At 46.8% G+C, this 23,412-nt stretch overlaps 1 protein-coding gene across 2 annotated transcripts; it reads left to right on the top strand.

The window, feature by feature from the left end:
* Positions 1-2,751: 2,751 nt before the first annotated feature.
* On the top strand, positions 2,752-4,587 carry LOC146201925 (uncharacterized). Of its 2 annotated transcripts, none has more exons than XM_084587853.1 (3): positions 2,752-2,889; positions 3,326-3,630; positions 4,077-4,587. In XM_084587853.1, exons 2-3 carry the CDS (start codon positions 3,350-3,352, stop codon positions 4,456-4,458), a joined length of 663 nt encoding a protein of 220 aa, XP_084443979.1. In that variant the 5' UTR covers positions 2,752-2,889; positions 3,326-3,349; the 3' UTR covers positions 4,459-4,587. The 2 variants fall into 2 exon arrangements, with proteins under 2 accessions (XP_084443979.1, XP_084443980.1); XM_084587854.1 differs by lacking the exon at positions 2,752-2,889 and adding an exon at positions 2,940-3,159.
* Positions 4,588-23,412: the final 18,825 nt, after the last annotated feature.

The following is a 23,412-nucleotide window of genomic DNA, read 5'->3' on the forward strand; positions in this document are numbered from 1 at the left end:
CAGCAAAGAAGTTATGTGAACGGTTAAACTTGGATAAGTTTTCCCGCTCGATAATGAATAGCAAAAAAATGTCCCTCAGTATGCTCTTCACCACAAAGACGCATAAACCAGAGTGCCCACTCCGCGTTATCGTTTCAGAAAGAGCGCATGTGTGTGTGTCCTCCTCTTCCTGGTCTGTCGTCTGCTATAGCGCTCTTTCTCTGACAATGAATAACCAACTGGCCCAGCAACATACCCTATATGCTATAGGAAGGCTTCCATTTTGAAGTTTTTCCTGCTGTAGTATTGAATAGTTAAAACTCATTAACCGATAGGCTGCGTTCTTTAGAGTAACTGTGCGAAAACTGTAGAATCATGGTATAATCCCCTGGTTCGCAGCAAAATTTTGCTTCTAAAGTTTTCTCCTGCCATCACGCGAAGTATGAAGGGTGCCATAGAAAATCGCTGGGGTGTTCTTTTGACAATAAATCCCAAAAAGCTACAAGCCTTCCTAGGGAGGACATCCAGATATGTTGATTGTTAAGCAGCAGTCCCACATTATGTGGGAAAAAACTGCGTTCAGAAGCGTTTCCCCAGAATTTGTCTTATGTTTCTGGGTATTATGGGCATCGACACGGAATTATTCATTTAAGTACTTCTTCTATATGCGAGCAGTTATTTCCGACTCTCCTCCGCTAGAGCGCTCCCAACATTACCAAATGGCTAGACGTATCAGATAAAGAACGCGAGACGCGATCTTTGTACACTCTGTTCAAGCTTACCGCACATTGATTCTGCGAACGATTCCTCATTAAAGCACTTTGAAGAAATTTTCAACGGGAACAGTTTTGAGCACTTCCTGAGAACGCGAGAATGCATTCCTCAGCCGCTTCGAAAACCGAGAGATGAACCGTTTAGTACTGAGCGCAATTCCACGAGGAGCATCCATATCCCCGCCCCCCACCCCCATCGCTCGGCACGCTTTGGACACGCGCGATGCACTAACGCCGCCCGTCTTTCACAGACTGTTCATCGATTGAGCGGAGTAAACTGCGGCTAGCCAAAGAGAGAGTGCTTTGCGCGTGGCAACCGCAGTCTTTATCAGACCAGATGGAACTAGCTGGAACCAGTGCCCGGGCCGCCGTTATCGACCATCATTGACCACTCTCTCGATTCCCGCTAAGCGACACCGTCGTTCCAATTAATGCAAGCGGAGAGGTTTCATTCAATTAGGAGACAGCAGAACCGCCGGGGCAAATCATTGCGAAACATGCTCAAGCAGTGCCTAGACATGCATCTGCGAGTGTCGCTCTCGCATTTTAATTTCCTTTTTCTTCTCAACGGAATACCCACGCTCGTCGTTTGTCCACCGTCTATACGCGAGGGACTCTGGCGGCGCGCAGAGATGATTTCAAGCAACTCAGCAGGTCGGAGACAGGGCCACGCGCACTAGTCGTCGAGTACCGGACTGGGCTCCCGCTCTCCTCTAATCACGTACAGTCTGGACGGAAGCTGGATTTTCTACAAACTTCATTTCAAAAAATCGATATCTTAATTTTCGCGAGGATACATGATGTACGTGTGGAGAATTGCTTCCCAAGGTGCTTGGCTATAGTGCTCCATTGAGGTGGGGATTTAAAATACAGAAGATATAAATTTCCTTAAATATTAAGAGAGCACGCATGCCGTGCGATCTCGTTGACTAATGAGGAGACCCGAGAAGAAAGAGTCCTCACTCCAGAAAGGTTTTTTTTTTTTTTTTTTCTCTCCGTTAGCTTCTCGAACTCATCCCGAGTGGCTCAACGCACCTCATCCAGTCAATGCAGAGGGTGCTCGCCTTGCTTCATTTGCCCTCCCGCCGCGTTTCGTGCTTTTTACCTTCGTTCTTTTCTTCCTTTCTGCGGCTCGGGAGCCTGGTCATGCGTGGAAGTTTTCCTGCAAATTTTTGCTTCGGTTAGCAGCGTGTAGCTAACCTGCGCGTCGTCATCACATCTCGTTTTTCGCAACAACATTGCGGCTTCCCCTTCAATTTGGCTAATGGCGGCGAAAAATGTGCCACGTCCTTCGTTTAACTGCAATCTCGAGAGTAGCTGGCTGCCGGTATATATGGCCTTCTGTAAGGGCCGTGAGAGCTGCCGCCAAATAGCCTAGCCGCGTTGCGGCTGCGAACCGACAAGAGAAAGCAGCGCGCCGACTCGACAGCAGGCAATGGCAGAAGAAGCGCGCAGCACATGAGCCTTATTCGCACTACAGAATGGCTTGCAAGAACAGTCACGGAACATATGCAACGACAGCTCAGTGATTGCAAGGTCAGGGAAAGAAGCCGAAGCTGGCTGCTGCTTTGTAATTTTTATTTTCTTCGCTTCTTTTTTTTTCTCGGTCTTTAAGTACGCGTAAAAGACTGCATGACAATGTGGTGCTCTTACCTCCAAAAGCAATGCAATAAAAAAATTAAAAACAACACACTGATGCTAGCGCAGTGGCTGATTTGTCGAGTGATTAGCGTGTCCACATAAAACCAAGTCGTCTTTCTGCCTGCGGGAGTACCAAACGATCAGCATGGAAATTCGGGTGGAGACAGCGCCGTCGATAGAACTATTATTATTCTATAACGCTTCGTATAGCATATCGCCGAAGTATTCCCGGCATTTGCCTGAGGAGTGACGTGGGTCCCGTGACCATAATCGCTTTTTATTTTACTTTCCCCGATTATCGACCGAAAGAATCCCAGTTTTCCCTGTCTGCAATATTTTAAACATGACTTGTTTGAGCGATTAAGGCTGAGCGGAGCCGCGCGTAACGGCTGGCAGGTGATAAGACTTGCGCAGTCGCCTCAAGAGGACAATTTATTCCGCCTTATTGTTACCGCGGCTCAGGAACCCGAGTCCACCTTAACGTGCGTCGCTCCCGGTAAGAAGCTGTAGTGCATGTTTTTCCTGCACCACTTGCTTACAACGAGATTGTTTGTATGCGTGTACAACCACTAGAAATGCACAGAAGAGCAAGTACCACTTTAGCGCACCTGTTTTCACTTCCTGGTGCAGAATGAGCAGGGCGTAATTGTAAAAATGCCACCGTGGCTTCCATTTGGGCAATGTGTTCGGGTGTGCGGGCGGCCCTCGACGTGCTTTACGTGTGTGCACGCTCTCGTGAGTGGTGCACGTATGCTTCAGAAGCTGGGTGCGCTGGATGTGGACTTCAGCTTTGCCTGCATGTTCGATTCGTATTTTAGTATGCACATACGTGTTGATTTGAGCTTCTTAAAGACGGCTTAGTGGGCAGCATACTTGAGTTATGTGTTAGCACGTTAAATGCTCATAACAATTTTTTTTTTTTTTTCACGCAGGCAACGTTCAGACATTTATTAGGCATGGCCGGAATTTCCGCAGAGTCCCATGGCAGAGTACCGAATTCGTTTCACTTCTTGAGGCCTATACTCTGGCCTTCCCTATTCGTGGCTCTTGTGCTTGTGTCCCTCCTCGGGACACCGGTCTCTGCGACGATGCTGGAACAGGTGGGCTACGCCGCTTCTGCCGCGCATGCTATCAAGGCGGCGTCAGACACCCTGGGAGGAACGGGTGTAGGGGGCGTTTTCATCAAGTCTCTGCACGGACGGGGGTGTCTGGATTCCGGCTGTTGCTCAATTGACTGGTGAGTGCTGTGCGCGGCAAGCAAGAAATCTTGAAAGCAATGAAGAGGTAGGCATCCAGTAAAAAAATAATGCATTCGCGCTTGCGTTCTAGTCAAGCTATTAACACGAGTGAAGCGTAGGCTCAAATATATGCTCGTTAGGCTCATCGAAATCGGAGCAGCCGAGTGTTGCTCGCGGCATTCGGCTGCATTTCAGCGGCGAACCATTTCACTTTGGCATTAAGCGAAATAGTTAATGCTGCATCGGGGCCGATAATCAAAATGTTGCTGCTGTGTTGATAACCTCGATGCTGAAGGGTACTGCGAGTATTGCGTGGACATGAATGGAAAGCAGAGGTTCGTATGATTTCGGCTAGAGTTGGCGTCCGACTTTCAACTACAAATTGCGTGCACGAAATACCTCCAGTACGCTTCATTCGGCAGCTGCATAACGGTTGGTTCTGCAGGACGCAGCAGCTGCGACTGAACTCCAACTGTCCCACGTGGGGCTGGCTCAAGTGGAGCTCCGACGGGCCCCTGATTGTCAGCCACCGACCGTTCCTGAGAGGCTGCCTGCAGTGCGACAACGCCGAACCAGGATGCGTGGCACAGGTGTCCCGGTGCAACGGCCGGCTCGACCAGCAGTGGCGGCTCAAGTTCGCCGCGAACTGGACCACGGGATTCAACGAACCGCTGTTCGCCATCGCCAGCTTCTTCTCTCCCGACCGCTGCCTGACGCTCGTCAACGGTGGCGGCGACGGTGATTTCTACGCTCTCCGAGGATGTGCCACGCCTCTGCCCTCCGAGTGGCAGAGCTTCTACGTAGTGCGGAACCCTCTCAAGCGCTAAAGGAAGTGTCCTTGTCCGTTCCCATCTAAGCTCATACAACATTTGTCAATAAATCCATCATCGCACTCTGCCCCCGGGCTACCATCTGTGATGGCCCGGTTGCCGTGGCTTGCGATTGCTTAGCACGAAATCGTGGGATCATAATTTTCAAGCGAAAAGCTTCACTACGCGGGTCAGAACCGAGCTTAGTGAGAGTTGAACTGGTGAATGATGCGCATGCGCGACACAGTGACGTCACGCGCCGCGCAGGTAGTCGCTCCTCGCCGCTGCTGCCGCCGCCGTCACCTGACCTTTCGGCGCGCTACTGCGCATGTGCATCGCCTCCTCGCCCACCGTTTGACGGTTTGACCTTTTGTTGCATCCGCGTGTTTACCACAGATGCACTGCGCTCTACTACACATGCGCGAAGACGCTATATAATGCGCTTGATAAAGAATAGCAGTCGCACTCTTTCTCTCCCATGTGAGGGAAAGAGTGCGACTGCTGCTAGACTACGCAGAAAAGCTGAAACTAAATTTGTTCGATCCAGAAGTACTCGTTTGGGAGTTACCTGCATAACAGCGAAAAAATGATAAAGCCAAAGCTAAACGTGCAGCCAATACGTCTGAAGAACTGGAAATACGCCTTGCTAAACGACGTCGAAAAGAAGCCGAAAAGCGTGTCTTGGCCGCATCTTCAGCCAGCAGCAGCCAAACGAGTGAAGAAGAGGAAAGAGAATCGGAGGAAAATTCCAAGGCTAGCCATCACAACGACCCCTGGTACAACTTAGCTTTTCGTTTGTAGATCCAGGCTTAACCTGAGCTAAGCCACTGCCTCATTTTTTTTTTTTTTTTGTCATCGGCGTCGAAATAGGAAAAAAAAAAAAAAAGCCTGCTTGTTGCGAGGTATCTCTGCCTGCTTAGAACTATCAGGTTGCCCACATTAATCTCTAGCTCTGCACTGTGGCGTCTGGTGGAAGTAGCCACGCAGTCAAGTTCTAGTATCCGCACAGCCAAGTCCTAGTAACTGTGCCAGATCGTTCACTTCCGCTTGCGTAGACCACGTCTTCCTATGCCTTGTTTCTTCTTCATCGCGATAGCTTTATGGCCTTCATTCATAGGTGTGAACATCGTTCGTCTCAATGCAAAGCTGAAGGTTGGAAGGGGAAGGTTGAAGAGAGTAGTATGATTATCGAAAATGCCCAGTACGGTTGCGGTGAAGGCACGTGTCTTCAAAGAGCGTGAACGTAGATGGCGTGCTTCTGTGTACTGCATTTCTGTGCGTTTGGTTCTACGGGGCCAACGCCGAAGCGGGACCGTCCACTAACGTAGCTTGGTTCATGTCTTCAGTCGGTCAGAAAAACACTATGCTGAAGGTGAGTTGGAATCGGTTCAGCTGGGGCTCGTTGGTTATTGGAGCGGGAGCTCTAGTAAATGAAAAAGTCTAGCTCCAGCAGAGTCACCTCAATCTCAAACATTCGAATCAAGCCATAGTAACACGAGCGTTGTGTCGTTGTGTTGCTTATTTCGAGTATGATTGAACTCTACTAATTGCACGCCCTAAATAATTTGAGTTACCTATATGATACAGTGATAAAATATTAACTTCGTTCTACAACATCAAGTACTAGATTGATAGCTGATATTATAACTGCACTGGACTGAGTCTCAATTACGTTAAGTTGTGATAAAAAAAAAAGAACTTTATGCTACAGCATGAAGTCATACATCGTTAGATAGCTTATATACTGCGCGATTACACAAAGCTAATTGCAGTATTAATTATCGTTAGTTCGATCGTCAACTGTAATAAAGAATCGTACATTACTCTGCAGTATCGAGGCGCATATCGTTTAAAACGTCTCTGCGAGTAGAATGCGAAACCGAATGCTAAATCACACAAAACCGGGCTATCGCTGGTCTTAAACTGTTCAGCCATGGGTAAACAGCTGCTAGTTTTTCAGCTTTGCCGAGGGTATACCCGCAAGGAGCATGGTATGAGTGCACATGATCACAGGTACACACCATGGCGGAAAAAGTGCCGAACTCGTCTCAAGGCTTGAGGAAAAGTGAGGGAACGTCGCCCTCAAAACCTCGCCAAGACTGGGCACAGTCGATTTTCAGTCCAGGATAGTCCCGGACTACTCACTGACCCGCATCCCGTGTTCGATTTTTCTTCGACAGCACAGAAGCTTCATCCACAAGTCTTAAAAGTGAAGCACTGCGCTGGCTGTCATATTAAGTTAGACCCCACGCGCATTCTGAGTACTCTTCGTGCTCCAGCGGACAATGCCGTGCGTTAAACATTGACATGAGCTCCTATAGGTGGTTTCTAAGTAACTGAAAGGCTTCTGAATATTGCATCTTCGCTTTCTTGCCTTGAAATTCACTACACGCGGACGCGTTCCTAGCTATGGGCCCGGAATGTTTTCTCCTGCCTTCCAGAAGTTCTTGCCCGCCTTTTTTAGCGAACTGTTTAGTCTGCGTTTCGAAGCGGCCCGAGATCAGCGAGTTGGGCTAGTACCACCTTGGGCGAAATTCGCCGCGAGCAGCCAGCTGTGTGAAAACGCCACCAATCTGAGTTTCGTCAAACGTTTCACATTCAAGAATGTAGCGCTGCGTTCGCGGAAAGTATCGGTTAATTCGCGTCCCTGTTGTCTACCTTCACTTTTACACGGACACCAGGAGACAAACGCACGTTTGGTGTCACGACGAAAGAACTACGATAGTGATGACCGATGGTTTTGATCATCGGCTAGCATGCGACAGCGGACAGGTACGGCAACAGCGAGAGCCAGCAAGTAACCCCTGGCAACGTGTTTATGTTAACATGGCGCTGTTTCCTGTGAGAGCGGAAACCGGGGCCTGTCTGCAAGTACTTCAAACTGGAAAATCGAATATGTCCTTTTGATTCACAGAGCGGCCGACAACATCTAATGTGCGACGACCTCATGAGAAAAGCGAGTCTTCAAAGGACTTTAAAAATCATTTGACGTAGGTCGCAAAGGTGGAGTCGATAGCAGTCTAGATCGAAGTGCCAGCGGCGTCAACTGTAGAGCGGAACAGATGTGGCAGAGTTCTTGATGGCGACCTCACAAATATGAGAAATAATGAGGTATATATTTGTGGTGTATTTACCATTTCACGCACTACTATTGTTACTGATATTAACAATGGTATAGTTGCTCAAGTTTTGCTGAAGGGCAGGCAGCTTTTGTTTCAAAAAGTTACAGATAGTACTGGCTAATAACTCTGGCGTCCCCCCCCCCCACACACACATTTTCATGCTATTTTTGCCGCCCATTTTTCGCAGTTTTCCAGTTCTTTGTCCCTTGAATTCACAGCTGCGCGATGTTTGAGTTTAGTGAAAAAAAAAAAAAAAAAAAAACTTTAAAATTGGCCACTTGGTGGGAATTCATTATCTTATGTGCTCAGAAGTCTTATAGATGTTTAGAGCATGCTGATATATAGTAACGACACTTTATGCAACATTTTATTCAGTTTTTGATTCCGCCTTCCACGCGGGACTTCCAACTTGTTCGACCAGTTCTGGACTTCCTCTACACACCTACTGCGCCGTCCGCAGGTGCCGCTGGGTTCGCCGTCGAAAGAGAGCCTTAATGCTGTTAATTAAAAAAAAAAAAAAGAAAGCTGACCGCTCTGACATGCATCTTAATCACAAAATCGTTTGGAACGCACTAGTGAAAGAAATAAAAAGGTCGAACAAGTGGAAGTTTTTGGCCAGTTGGTCCATCTTGTTGTAAAGGAAAAATGAACAGAGACTTCGGACAGGACGTAAGACCAAGATGTGGAGGGGAGATGTGGAAAAGTGAGTACTGATATAACAAATCATATCACTGTAATGAGAAAGACAATGGGAAAAAATGAAAGTGTTTTGTTCCTTTATTTAGTTGCATAAAATTATGATGAGCGGATATTTGGGACATTTTTTTACCTGCGTGTCTCTTTGCATCGCCACCTCCGTAGAAGGGCTATTTTTGTTCCGAAATTTTCTTTCTTTGCTTATTTTCGTACCTTCATTTTTCTCTCCACATTTTTTCTGCCTTCAGGCTCTTCAATTCTACTATCTTTTTCATGTCATTTCTTCGCTTCCTTTGTGTTTCTTCCTTAGCTGATGCTGAATGTAGACTGCATAGTGAGGAATGAGTTACGATTTTTAAGCCTCTTTACAATTTTTGCTGCGTGGCGACTCAACGTGCAGTTGAGACAACAGATGACTAATGGGCCGCGCATCCACTAAGTCGCACTGGGCTACCAAATTACGGCGATAGAGAATGCAGGTTGGACGAATAAAAAAAAAAAGCGCGCTTAAATAAACTATGAAAAAATATTCCCAGTATTCTCAAAACTCGTAACCGTCGAGCTGACCACACGAGCACAGCCTTAAACGGAATGTGGGTGGCACGCATACAAATGAACTATAATGCTCGCATGTGTACTGTCATAAGCACATCGCATGTCGCCAGGAAGTTGAGAGCTCTTTTCAATTCCTTTTGTTCGCTGCTCCAGTTATCGCCATGGAGAATAATGACTGTCGGGTGGAAAATGGCATCCACCCGCTCACTGCCAAGCCCGGCTGCTCCTTTTGGTTTATAAGCAGGATGCATGTGCAGCAGGACGGCAATGTAGGAGCCTAATTTTTGTTTGCTGCGAGCAAAACTGCGCTCCTACTTACAAGTTTCACATTTTCCCCGACTGAGAGGATTCCACAAGTACGCAGTTTTCATTTTATTAAGTCGCCATTTATTCACATATACCGCAGCCTGCTCTACTTGGAGCAATATGGAAATGAAGTTGCACAATGTCTCCCTGGAGGTCTGTAAGTTATTGTAAATAAATAAATAAATAAATAAATAAATAAATAAATAAATAAATAAATAAATAAATAAATAAATAAATAAATAAATAAATAAATAAATAAAGAGGCCTGGTTATTACGTTTTTTAAAGCTTCCAGAACGAAATAGTTATGCTCAGAGTCAAGGAATACAGTCTTCTTGTTCAGCAGCACTGCATCATCCAACAGAATCAATCAGTTGGAATAACCAACTGGAAGCGTTACAATCAATGCCACTTGCAGATGCGAGGCCGCCTGTTGGAGAAAAACGAGCACACATGAGGCGCCGGAGCCTCGCTCCGGCCAGGCATGTCTGCCTGGTACCCTTCCGGGCCATTCGTAATACGGCCGGCGAAGCAACGAAGTCCCCGCCAAAGCATCGCACGCTCTCCCACGCCTTCACCGATGTATTCGTATGCATTGTCACTGCTCACGAGTCAATGAAGTGCGTTTTTTTCTTCTTGGCAGCAAAACACTCCACAGATTTTGAAGCTGCGACTGTCTCTTGTCATTCGCCCGCAACCGAAAATGTAATAGCCCCGTACAATGCGCCTATTCATGTTTTGTTTTTCTTTTCGTTTTGCTTCTGGTCCTTTATAAATCTGCAAACTGACAGAATCAACCTGCGAGAATTATCCTCAACTGGTTTTCGCGCTCGGCGCTTTATTCTGATACTCTGATTCAAATTGCGGATTATTTTTGTATTCTTTCTACCGGTCTTTACCGTAAATCGTAACCGATATATAGGTTTGCGCAATGATTGCTTTGTATAAAACCTCCGGTATTGGTATTTTGTCTTATTACCCGCTTAAAAACTTGAAAACGAATGGAATGCTCGAGGGATCAGTCATCATTATTATGTGCCTAAAACTTTGTGCACTGAAAGCATACTTATGTCCTGATAACTGTCCTTTTTTTTAGAAAACTATATTTTGCTACAAACAGTCCAGTTCATATCATCCAGTACAGAGAAGCTGCTAAGTGCCTCAACGAGCTGCCACGCCCGCAGAGGCTGCACTTCATTGCCCCCCCCCCCCCCCCTTACCCGTGCGTTCGAAAAATGATTCCACTCATGCGCCGAAAACAATCAGCTAGATGTAAAGCAGTCGCGTTAATGGCTAATCCATAACCGCAGGCTTTATACCGCATCGGAAAATAACCTTCTCATACCTAGCGGCCTTCCTTTACGCAGCTTATTGCATTGCGTGGCGCAGAGCATACCGGCCCTGCTTGCTCGCAGTCCACAAAAGCACATTTCGCTCGCCTTCTTAGTGCTCAATATATAACTTCGTAATAACAGCCCGGTGGAACGTCCAGTCCTCGTCGAAATGAGCTGCTGGTTTCCCTTTGTGGCTCCTTTGGGGCCGTCGTTAGCCTCGTTCACTCACGCCGATCATCAGAGCCTGTATCGACGGCAGCGCTCAAGAGTGAATCGATGGGCGGAACAATCAAAGTCATTGACCTTTGCACTGCCAAGGGCTCTGCCAGCCGGCTCTCACAATCCTATTCTTGTGCTCTCTTGCGTTCAGGTCTTGCACCATATTCTAAGTCTACTTCTCGCACACCGCCCATCACTGTAGCCCTTAATGGCAGCCGCCTTATAGGGATGTGTACTTGGAAGTCGTTTCTCCGCAATGCCAGCGCAGGCGCTAATTATTCGACGGCAGTAACTCGAGGAAGAGGAAGGCGAATAAGTCGAGAAACTGCAACAACTTTTGCCCAACGAGAAAGACTAAGAGCTAACGCGTTTCACGTCCGGCCACACCCCATTTCGGCTCAAATGAGGTTGATGGCCTCAAGAGCGGTGCCGCCTGGAGCTCATGGCTAGAAGAAAGTTTTCTCAGAGTGCACATTAAAGCGCGCGCAAAAGCGTCGGCCGCAAATGTACTTTGCACGCCTTGTGGCGCGCCGAGGATTTGCTCGGCTGCCGCCCTTCGCGCAGGCCTCTTTTAATTACCGGCACGGGCGCGCGCCGTTGCATATGTGTATGTGTAGTACCTTGCTGGCTACAGGGGCACTGAGGACCATTTGTCCCCGTTGCTTTCCGTTTGATTCCTTGTTTTCACGTGCCCTATTCAACGTGGTTCAACGCTTCTTCGCGAGTGAAGTGACTGTCGAGGCGCGGGTCAGGCTATGGTTGCGCAGGCAATAGGTTTAAGATAGCAATACTACCGAAAGGCACGGAAGGGGCCGTTCTGGCAAGCCACTCGTGAGCCTGTTCATAAGCCACATGGACGCTAGCCCTTCTTCTCACGAAGAGGGCTTTGTCGGGCTGGTTGGTTCATGTTGAATGGAAGGAAGGAACAGCTCAAACGGACGGGACGTGTAGGAAGGCGAGACAGGCACATGAGCTGACAGCAACCAAATGGTTTATTGCGACACAAGTAGCAATATATAGCAGACGGCCAAAGCGCATAAAAATCAAATTACGACCCAATCATGGTCTTGATATCACACAGCAATTATCAAAAAAATATAAATTTTGATAATTCTCTGTTTCTCCACCAGCAACAACTGTTCCTGTCCGTCATTCGGAAAACTAAGCAATGCAGTTTCCGGAGGTGAAACTGCATTCTGTGAACTTACCAAAAGTCCTCCTCATCGCCCGTACAATATGATTTCCGTTTTAGCTGAAGGATTACCGGTCGAAGCTTTGATTGACACAGGGGCTGCAATTTCTGTTATTCGCGCTGATTTGTGCTACCGTTTGCGGAAAGTAACGACACCATATGATGGACCTGAACTTCGTGGAACAAATGACGTCCCTCTACATCCTTCAGCAAAGTGTACAGTTCGAATTGTTATAGACGGCGTCCGCCACCATGTGCAGTTTGCTGTGCTTTCACCGTGTGCGCATCAGGTGATTTTTGCATGGGATTTTTTGTCGACCGCATCAGCGTTAATTTCTTGTGGCGACCGTGTCATTCATATGACAGACAGTGATTTTTCATCTGACATGTCTGAAGGACGTCATTCCCTCATTGCCGCAGTTGACACTGTATTGCCTCCACAGTGCGAAAAACTTGTTACCGTTGTTTCGGAACACATTACTGACGGGGATGTACTCATCGCACCATCTCATCGTCATCTTGCACGTGGAATCGCCTTCCCATCAAGTCTTGTACGATTCCGCAGCGGCTCAGCGATAGTAGCTGCCACGAACACATCCCGTGAATCCCTCGTGCTGACTAAAGGAACTTCCCTGCCATGCATAGTGGATGCTCACCCTAAATCCGTGATGGTGCTCACCGCCCCGCTACCTCAGCAACGTGATTCATCGCACGTCTCTTTTCCGATGCTGTCGAATACAATCAGTCCGGACCTCATGCCGCACCAACGCAAAGAATTGCTGGAATTGCTTCAAGCCCATCAAGCCCATCAAGCCCATTATTGTAATGAGGGTGGCGCTGGTGAACACTTTCAAGGTTCGTATACAGACAACAATAATACCCAAGAAAGTAGCAGGGGGGACAGCGGCCGATGTAGCTCAGTTGGAAGAGCACCGGACGCGTTATTCGGAGGTCGTGGGTTCGGTTCCCTCCATCGGCACGTTGTTTTTCTTTCTACTTTGTGTTTATTTATCTTTCCCCTAAACACATTACATTACTAATTTACGTGATTATGAAGTAAAAAAAAAAGACAAAGTACAATCCCCAATGCTCTCCTTGGCCTCGCCGACTGTCGGCTTCTTTCCTTCATGTATTATAGCGAGTACCCTCATTTCCCCTTCATTTATCTGCTTTTAGCTTACGGGGGTCTCGGTTCTGGCAGTCTTGAAGCCATAGGTAGCGTAAGAGGGTTCTAGCACAGCTTTCGCCCTCACTCGTGATCACGTTCTACGTGACGCTGGCGGTAACACAGGACGTTCCACGTCCACCGCTATAGTTGAGGGTGGCGCTGGTGAACACTTTCAAGGTTCGTATACAGACAACAATAATACCCAAGAAAGTAGCAGGGGGGACAGCGGCCGATGTAGCTCAGTTGGAAGAGCACCGGACGCGTTATTCGGAGGTCGTGGGTTCGGTTCCCACCATCGGCACGTTGTTTTTCTTTCTACTTTGTGTTTATTTATCTTTCCCCTAAACACATTACATTACTAATTTACGTGATTATGAAGTAAAAAAAAAAGACAAAGTACAATCCCCAATGCTCTCCTTGGCCTCGCCGACTGTCGGCTTCTTTCCTTCATGTATTATAGCGAGTACCCTCATTTCCCCTTCATTTATCTGCTTTTAGCTTACGGGGGTCTCGGTTCTGGCAGTCTTGAAGCCATAGGTAGCGTAAGAGGGTTCTAGCACAGCTTTCGCCCTCACTCGTGATCACGTTCTACGTGACGCTGGCGGTAACACAGGACGTTCCACGTCCACCGCTATAGTTGAGGGTGGCGCTGGCGAACACTCTCAAGGTTCGTATACAGACAACATAAATACCCAAGAAAGTAGCAGGGGGGACAGCGGTCGATGTAGCTAAGTTGAAAGAGGTACCGGACGCGTTATTCGGAGGTCGTGGGTTCGGTTCCCACCATCGGCACGTTGTTTTTCTTTCTACATTGTGTTTATTTCTCTTTCCCCTAAACACATTACATTTCTAATTTACGTGATTATGAAGTAAAAAAAAAAGACAAAGTACAATCCCCAATGCTTTCCTTGGCCTCGCCGACTGTCGGCTTCCCGTCATGTATTATAGCGAGTACCCTCATTTCCCCTTCATATATATATATATATATATATATATATATATATATATATATATATATATATATATATATATATATATATATATATATATGTATGTATGTTATGAGAATAAACTACCCATTCACCACAACAGATTATAGTCTGGTAAAATAATTCCCTTTTCTTCATCTGTGAGATCCTCGAGAGTAGTTAGGTCACTTCAGTTTGTTTGTTTGTTTTTTCTATGTTTTTATTCCATGGGCGCTCCTCTATGCGTTCATTATTCGTCTGTTATAAGTCATCATTAACTTGTCGTGACTTTAAGGGAATTTCTTGCGCAGGTGAATAAATAACAGCACATATTTATGGGCAATGGACCACAGGCAGGCTCACCACGACTCCTCAAATGGGAATTGTATACGCGGGTATAACTCCGTGATTAATCGCCATCACCTTTCAGCGTCTTTCGGTGTAACGAAGTCTGCGGACTCGCAAGTTAGATTAGGAGGAAGTTTGTGTTGCGAAATTCACGGGGACAGGCCAGATTGACAAAGTAAGTTGTCGGAAATGATATTGCTCGTGCTGCCGAGAAAACTACATCGATTCTCCGTTATCGACATTTACTAAGACCTTTCCCTAGCATCAAGCTCTGAAGTGGCCCCCACTGATTGCGAGACATCATGTGCCGTATGCTGAGCTAAGCTAGTGGAGCGCAGCTGAATGTCTGCCCTCCAGTGGACGGAATCCATCTTCGAGGATGATATTGACAGTCAGCACCTTGTGTAGAGGGGTGGTGAATAGGAAATATAGTCAAGTTGTTAGACGAATTGTGGAAATGACAGCATTAGTTTTATACCTGACCACAAATGCACTTCATTTGTGTTCAATGTGTTTTGTGGGGTCTCTGATAGCAACTCAGGCTATGAGAGACGCCGTAGTGGAGGACTCCGGAGATTTCGACCACCTGGGGGTCTTTAACGTACACTAACATCGCACAGCACACGGGCGCCTTGCTTTTCGCCTCCATCGAAAAGCGGCCGCCGAGGCCGGGATTCGATCCCGCGTCCTTGGGAACAGTAGTCGAGCGCCGTAACCACTGCGCCACCCCGGCGGGGACAAACGCACTTCATAACGAGCCTATAATTATTAACATTCCGCGTCAAACCATACAGGCGGCAACGTTACTATAACGGCCTGGTTCTCCTTTTGTGGAATTGGTGTTGGTTATTAAAATCAGGATGTGATAAGCAAGGAGAGACTATGGCATTATGGGCACGCTGTAATCTGGGGCTTGGGTATGAGTTTAAACAAAGCGACGATCGGAGCCGCTCTTTTACACTTTTTTGCAAGAGGGCAGTTGACACTTTAGGTGGCTAAGCCGGTCTGCTGAGATTATTTTAACTGAATATGTTTGCATACACTTCGCGCGCCCCACGAGGGGCAAGTAAGACAGCAGTGCTGAGAGGAATTTTGACTGGCAGCAGTGAGAGTGGGGTAATATAGACTACAAGCGTTAATTAACAGCTTCCAGGACTCCACGACTCGATGCTGGCAAGCTGTGGTTGACCGAAAAGGCTTGCGTGCGAAGTAAGGATGTGAAAGGTTCTTTTTGAAACTGGTGCCCTGTATTTTATTACAAACGCATAATATCAACGATGCCATAATGCAGTGCAGACAGCGTTCTTGAATAAATTTCCTGTGGGAAGAAATTGTGATTAATACGGCGGTAAAGTTCGTTTGCTATTATGTAGAAACATAGTCATTGCCTTTCCATCGAGATCATCCGCAGGATTTAGTGTGTTAAAAGATTAAAGAATGAACTCTGCAATATCATTTTTTTTTTCACTCATGTTACATCGGCATGAGCGGCGCGCGCATACAGATTACATAAATGCAGTGCACTCGGTGTAATGAGCTTATGTGGAATAGGTAAGCCGATTTCCTATTTATTTATTGTAGAAATCAGCACCATTGATTTGCGTTTTGCGATTTCGTTTACAAGGGATTAGAGGGGGGGGGGGGGGGGGGGCTAATATACTGTGCATTTGAGCTCCTGTTTATTTTTCTCACAAATATTTCCTCTTGAATATAAAAATATTACCTATGCAATTAAAGTATCAGGACGTGCAACATATAGGGACAAAGAAACGGGCGCTCATCCTATCTTCTTCTTTTTGGTCCAGCTCTTAAGCGAAAACGATCTTGCCAAATCCATCTACGTGTAAGCGAGCAGTTGAACGTCAAATGGTACTGATATGAATGACTCTGGCTCATTGTTATGTGAACAAAAGTTTAACTCACCATATCAGGAGCACAAAGCGAATATTTTTTATGCAATTTGCTGCCAAAAAATCTGCGAGCTTTTTTTTTTTTCGGTAACGTACACACAGGCACAAAAATGTATCGTAGTATTTATTTATTTATTTATTTATTTATTTATTTATTTATTTATTTATTTATTTATTTATTTATTTATTTATTTGTTTATTTATTGTTACCCTCAGGGTAAGAACATTACAGAGGGGAGTGGGTGGAGTACAAGAATACAAAAAATGCACAGCATAAAAAAGTATACAAGTAAAAAAAGTTGTCAGCATAGTTAAGAATTGCGTAATATTGCACAAGTATTATTTCGGACTCAAAAAATGTATTAGAAGATATCAATAAACAATATGTAAACAGCATTTTCGCGGAAATGTTTGAATGCACGGCACTCTGAGGTGAACACAGAAAAATGAAAACAAAAGTTATACAGTACTAACGAAAATTTGCATGGTCGACATTGCGCACGGCAGACTGGAATAATGAAAAATTAGCGAGTATGTACTGAATCCTCTTCAATGTACAAATAACAGGCGACTAACTGCGTAGCATCGACAGTGTTCATTATCATAGTTATCGTTTCTATGTTGGCCTTTTCGCGGCGCTATCTGCTCGTGCGTCTCCGTTTACCTATTTCCCTGAATAAAGTGGTGAAATGAGATCAGGTATTCCAGCGTCTGGCTGCCCTGGTTCGCTTTTCTTTACTCCTTCGTGGTTTAACCATTTCACCGAAAAAATGGTGAAATTGGATCAGGTAAGCGTCTACGAGTCAAGGGGCCATCGCCGTTATATTTACATAAGTTTACTAAAGCGGAACTCTCGTCGCCCTTCGCGTTATGTTCCAGAAAATTCACTCCTTCAGGAACCTAAGCGGAGCGCATCTTCTTCTTTCGTTGTTTGTGTCCTGGTTGCTTCCTTTCTGAAAATGTTTTTTTTTTTTCTCGTTTTCCTTTTCTTTCCTTCAGTCGTCTTCTTTTCCCCTTCAGTTTGCAATGATGACTTCTTCCTCCTTTTTTTTTTTTTTTTTCTTGTTTAGGGCTAACGTTGGGCTCCCCAGCCGAAATTCGCCCGCGTCCTCGCTGGTGCCCAGCGCGCGCGCACAGCTCACGCTCTCTCGAAGACAGCCAGGGGTGACACGCCGAGGAGAGCAGCCAGCAAGGTGACCTATCTCCGAGGCTGCCGGTCGCGGTTTTCGCGATGTCGTGCCGCAAAGCCTCAAAACAAACTCTCAGCTCGTATGTCTTGTGCGTAGGCAAACAAAACGAAGGAGTGATGAAAGAGAAGACATCGTGAGATTTTTTTTTTTTCTTTCTTTCTCTCCTTTTTCAGAGCTTCGTGGTTTACCTCGCAACTCGCACACTATAGCTGCGGACGCGCGGTGAAGAAAAAAAAAATACAGGAACGAATAAGACAGCCTCTGTTCTTGCATGGAAGTGGCGGCGCATTTCACCTCGCGCACCCCAGCCGGTTGCGGAACAATTATTCAGGGAAGCTCTCTGCGCGCCGCCTTCAGCTCGACATCGTAAGGGAAGTGCGCGCAGCTGTCTTTCCAGAGGCAGCACTGAGCTTTCAGCTCGTGCGCTTTTGACCTGCCAGTAAGTGAAGTATTGAGCGCGTGTTTCGGTACAAGCGCGTACGAAAGCCGAGCCCCTGGCCGGCGTCGATTTTGCAGGTGCGTGTTACGCGCGCGCGGCCAAGCCGGCAGCTGCCAACTGCGCAGTCATAGTCGTGCGGCGTGATTTGCAGCTGCTGCCGGAGCCTCGAGCTCTTTCGACCGCTACCAAGTAACGGCTGAAGAAACAACTTTTCTCACTGTATTTTGTTCATTTCAGTTAAATTCACCGGAACGCGAATACGCGAGTATTTATTTGTACTCGGAAATGTTCTCGATTCCTTACATGTTCGTAGTCTCTTTAGATGGGCTCACCGGACGGGGAGTCTTTCGCGTCCTATTATATAAACATGTGTATTCTTCTGTCGACTTCATTCATCCTATTTTATCGCTTCCTTTATAACACCGCACAGCGATGACCACGCTGCACCCAGCAAAAAGCAAAATTTCTTGCAGCCATGGGTCGTGAACGTCCAGTCACCGCAACGAAATAAAGTGACACCAATCTAAATTCAGGCTTCTCTGCTGTTTCTCGAAGAGCAAACACTTTGAACCCTAAGCAGGGTTTAAGTTCTCGCTAGTTGTTTTGGAATTTCTCCAAAATTGGATCAAGCTTTTAACAGTCATCACCAAAGGAGGCCAATCGACATAACGTGCAATCGGTGACAAACGTTTGCCGAATATGGGTTCCCCCTAAAGAAATATTTGTGCTTCGTCTCTGGTTAGTGAGCCGATCATGTTTTTTTCGTGAATACATCAAGCATGCCGGTGTGTGGTTCAGCACATTTCATTTCATTGACCTGATTCAGCAGACCACGCCAAAAATATGTTTTTTTTTTCTCAAATTAATATCCCGAATACTTTGTCTACGACTCAGCATCCCTAGAAACTGAAAACAAAAAATACATTTCGCATCTTTACGCTCTTACTGATTTATTTATAGGAAGGGAAAGGCGCGGTAACTGTCTCACTTGTTTTTCTGTGGACACCACAACCGCGCCGTAAGGGAAGGGAGGAAGATGGGAGTGAAAGTGGAATGAGAGAAAGAGGAGCCGTAGTGGAGGGCTACGGAGTAATTTCGACCACCTGGGGATCTCTAACGTGCGCTGACATCGCACAGCACACGACGCCTATTCGTTTCGCCTCCATCGAAATGCAGCCGCCGAGGTCGGGTTCGAACCCGGGTACTCCGGCACAGTAGTCGGGCGTCTTACCACTGCACCACCCCGGCGGGGCTTTACGCTCTTACATTACAATATTTCCGCCAAACCCGGCGCTCCTTAGAATAAATGCTCTGTTAGTCTGCCCCTACACGTCATGTCGCGGCACCCGGACCACAAAAGACGCCACAAGAGTAGAAGACTGTAATGAATAATATCGACCTCTCCAAGTTTTTCATATGCACTTACATCTCGCTTGCATCCTGCGGGATGTTTACGATCGTTCAGGAATTTTTCAAGAACGCTGTCGTTGGTGTTCTATTTACATGATCCATGAGGGCAGACGGCGATGGGACCAGTTTTTCGCTAATGTTAAGGAATTCTTTTATTAAAGGTCCACGGAAACGGCCCCCAAGAAACCACTGATAAACGTGTTCAGTGTGTAGAACACATCCTTTTGAGCATTAACGCAAATTATAACTCCTTGGAACAAAGCCAGCGATTTATTATTAATTTTTAAAAACAGCGTTTTTTGAAATTCGCGGGCAGAGGAAATGTCGCTTGGCGGTGTCGCATGGAACTATTTCCTAATCCCGTGACGTCACGGGTCGGTTGACTGGCAAGGATTGCTAGAAGCTGCCATTCGCTGCGGTCACTGCAACCATGACGTCACGAACACACTTCCTGGTAGCTGCGAAAGTCGTCTGCTCGTACGCTGCTCGAACTCTGTGCGGGCTGTTACAGCTCGCCGCCCTTATCGGTTAGGTGGCCATTGCCCATTAAGTGCAACAACCGAAGCGACGCAGGGATCGGCAGAACGAAGCTGCATTTACAAATATCTTATTTATATAACGTGGTTTCAGGAGTATCGGAGTGTCGTCCGACGAGGCGTCAACAGCATGGTCAAGCACCGCACGATGGCAGCACCTCCTTGACCGCCGTAAACCTCGCCGCTGTGGCCCCTCCTCCCGCATACCGTTCGCGAACTACACGGCGGATCGTTAGCACCGATGTCCGAAATAAAGCGTGCTAAAATTTGTTGGCGTCTGGAATATTGAGCCGAATATCAAGTATGAAGCCCTCGTGAGGATCGCTGACCAGCAGCAAATTGCTGGTAAGAGCGATAGCCGTGATACAAGCTAGTTTCTGCTCAAGCCAGCTGCCGCTGGTGCATTTCGGCTGATCCGATCTGCTCGTACTAGCTCTGCGATTAATGCGTCGGCAGAGTTAATCCTATAATTATTTTACTATGGCAGGATAGGAATCACTATAAGGCAGTTTCATAAGTAGACGATTTACGACAGCGTTGATCATGTTCCAAAGCGTCGACCGCCGCGGCTTCGAAGCGAAACAATAGGCCTAGCGACGACTAGGGACGGTCACGCACGGCGCCGGCGTTCGCCGCGCTCGCACGTTCCACCCCCGCGGTAATTGTGTAACGTACCTCAGCCTGCTCGCGGCATCCCGTGCTGCAAGCGTTGCAAACCGTGTACTGTCATAGCTAAGGCCGCGTATTTTTTGGCGTTCTGCTCAACAACAAGCCGTTCAAACGATACTGTAGACACGACAAGGCTTCAGTACGCAGTCGCTGCGCTGTCGGCCGTAATCGAAGACGTCGGGCGACACCATAATCTATACATCGATATTTAAACGTGATACAGTGGGCAAATGAATAACTTTGTGAAGCAGACCCGCTCGTACGTTTCGCGCACTCGGGCGCCGACGAGTAGCTTCCGTCAACAGACGCCGTCATAACCTCGGTTAACGACGCAAACCGAGGTCGTCAAGCTCGGTTTGCGGTAACCGCGGTTAGTGGTGCAACCATGGTTTGGTCCGCCGTGTAACATAGGATAATCACGGGTTCGCGGTTACACTAACCGTCGCTGCGCGAACTGGCAAGCGAGGACGGGTTGGCGGAGTACGCCAGCGAGCGAGCGCGCAGCAACCGGAAGTTCGTCGAAGTGACGTATGTCTGGGCGGAGCTTTGAACTTGCTTGTATTCTTTGTTTTTTTATGGCTCCCTTCGGCGTACGAGTTGAGAGGGAAAATTGGAAGGGTCATTTTTAATCGCCGATATCTCTGGTGTTGCAGAAGCTAGATCGAAAATTTTTTCGGGAGAATGATGGGTGGTTCAATAACTATCAGTGTTATGGCGTTGTTTACCCTTCTTGGTGACCCCTTTCTGGGGACCTTTAAGCATTGCAGGAACCACTCTGCAACATACCGTACTGTTTACCACTGTAAGTTCACTGTTTGCAGAGCCATACTGCCGCACAAGTGTTAGCTGGAAATAATGTTTTGCGCACGCGTGCTTCGAAGGCGCTGCACTCTCCGGAAAACAGGGACACCATAGGCTTGCTTTCATCGACAGTTTCCAGCCTATGAATGAGCATGCAGCAGAAAATCCCTGCGCTGGTCGAGAAAACAAATTCATACTGCCATGCCACATTTAAACCAGCGGTAGATCTGCAACGCCCAAAGCTTTCTTGCCTGCCAAAGCCACAGCATTTTGGGCGACGCCGAAAGTAAGAGCAGAATCGTCAGTATGCTCAGTCACTGTAATGTAAATTAGATAGTATAAATCATAACTGAGAAAAGGGAATACGCAAAAAAAAAAAAAACTTTCGAAGAAGCAGTCTGAAGAAATCTGCAGACGCAAGAAGACCGGCTTCAAGATTCAAATCTTTCGCGCAGCTGTTGCCCACTGTTTTAAAATGGAACCCACAGCTGGTTCGCAGTCTGCAGACGAAGATGCAGCGAATTTTCTTCGTCGCGTCCCTTTGTTCTTTCTTTCCAAAATGGAGAAGGGGAAATGGGGCTGCGGGCTCCTCACTCGATGTATATCCTGCTGCTTTCGTTTAGCGCACAGTTGGCCCGGTCCACAAACATCACAGTTAATAACCATATCGTGACATGGTGTACGCAGCACGCTTGTGGGATCATACAGTTGCCGCTAACATAACAGTGCATTGTGAGCACGCGGAGAGACGAATCGAGAAAGCAATTCTCTTTCTCGCTTCTTAGCTAATACCTTTCGCTTTCCTGAGGAAGACAATGGCCATCTCCATATTGAAGGTAATTCCACAAGTACAAAAAAAAAAAATCAGAAACAACGTACCACCCCCTATTGCTGTTGCTTTTTTTTTTTTGTACCTTTTGCAAAAATAGCTCCTTTAACTCTGTGCGTTTACTTGCTGACTGCCGTTGTGTTCGGAACAAAGCGGTGAAGACATTATGTTATTGAAAACCGCCGCGTAAAATTTGCAACACAGTGCTGACTCACTGCCATTCTGTTGTCTGAGACTTATAGCAAGAGGTGCGTGCACGACTTTATTGGCCGGCTCTTCGGACGCTGTCGCAACGCCTGCCCCATTGTACCTCGCTCGTTCGCTCAAAACATGGTCGATGCAAATGGTGACGTTTAATGAATCCGTTACTCCTTACAATCCGCAGTTCATAGCAATCTGTCGATCTTGATATTACGGAGCATTTTCCAAGGGCACATATACCTTGAAACAGTTCTTTGCGGAGGTTAAAGTCTCTACCTGTGGAAAAACAGGCCGGGGGGGGGGGGGGGGGGGGTTATACTAAAATGATGGACACGCATTGTATAACGGTCTAACCTTGTTCTTATCATGGTTGTGATGACAGCGCACCATCCTTGCGACGAAGTTATTTAAGGGTTTTATGGCCAGTGAATACTCGCTTGACCGGAGCGTCCATCGGGATGCAGTCAGGCATCGTCCATATACGGGGGGTGATCAAGACCTTTTACAACTTGAATATAGAGAACCCTGCCAGCCCTTTGAAAAAATATTGTTTCAACATGATCTCCCATAACACTAATATACGTCTCTTACTTTACTGAAAGACTTTTGATACCTTAAAAAATGAACCTTCTTCCTTGTTATCAAATTACTCCTATCCGGTAGTTTGAAGTGGGCCTGGTCTTCGAACACTGTGTTGAGGTTTTTTTTTTTTTTTTTTTTTTTTTTTTTTAAGTTCAGATATAAAAATGTCACTATAGAGCGCACAACGAGAATAAGGGCTGAGTGGGTCAGCTCTTCGAAGCTGTACTCACAAAGGGCGCCCTCGGCAACAAGAGACTTGTTAACCGGGCCCTTGCTGTGCACGAGGAGACAGCCTCTTTTCACTCATTCTCGACGCTTTCCCATGACACGATACCTGCACGCAGGTTTCAGAGAACGTCGGCCTAATATTCTCCTTTTACTACTTTGCTCTTGTCCAGTCACTAAGCAGTGTTTTCTCTGCGTCCCAAAAAAACCTTTGTCATAATTTGCTTCCCCAAGCTTTAAATTGTGATTATTCTTCGAAGCTGAGAACGCCGA

The sequence above is a fragment of the Amblyomma maculatum genome, chromosome 1 (assembly GCF_055883805.1).
Source record: "Amblyomma maculatum isolate TAMU_Amacu chromosome 1, ASM5588380v1, whole genome shotgun sequence".
Taxonomy (NCBI): Eukaryota; Metazoa; Arthropoda; class Arachnida; order Ixodida; family Ixodidae; genus Amblyomma; species Amblyomma maculatum.

Bases quoted from the DNA above. Each gene is read 5' to 3' on its own strand.
- LOC146201925 (XM_084587853.1), top strand. From the start codon at position 3,350: ATGGCCGGAATTTCCGCAGAGTCCCATGGCAGAGTACCGAATTCGTTT. The intron at 3,631-4,076 runs GTGAGTGCTGTG...TTGGTTCTGCAG, and splicing joins GGCTGTTGCTCAATTGACTG to GACGCAGCAGCTGCGACTGA.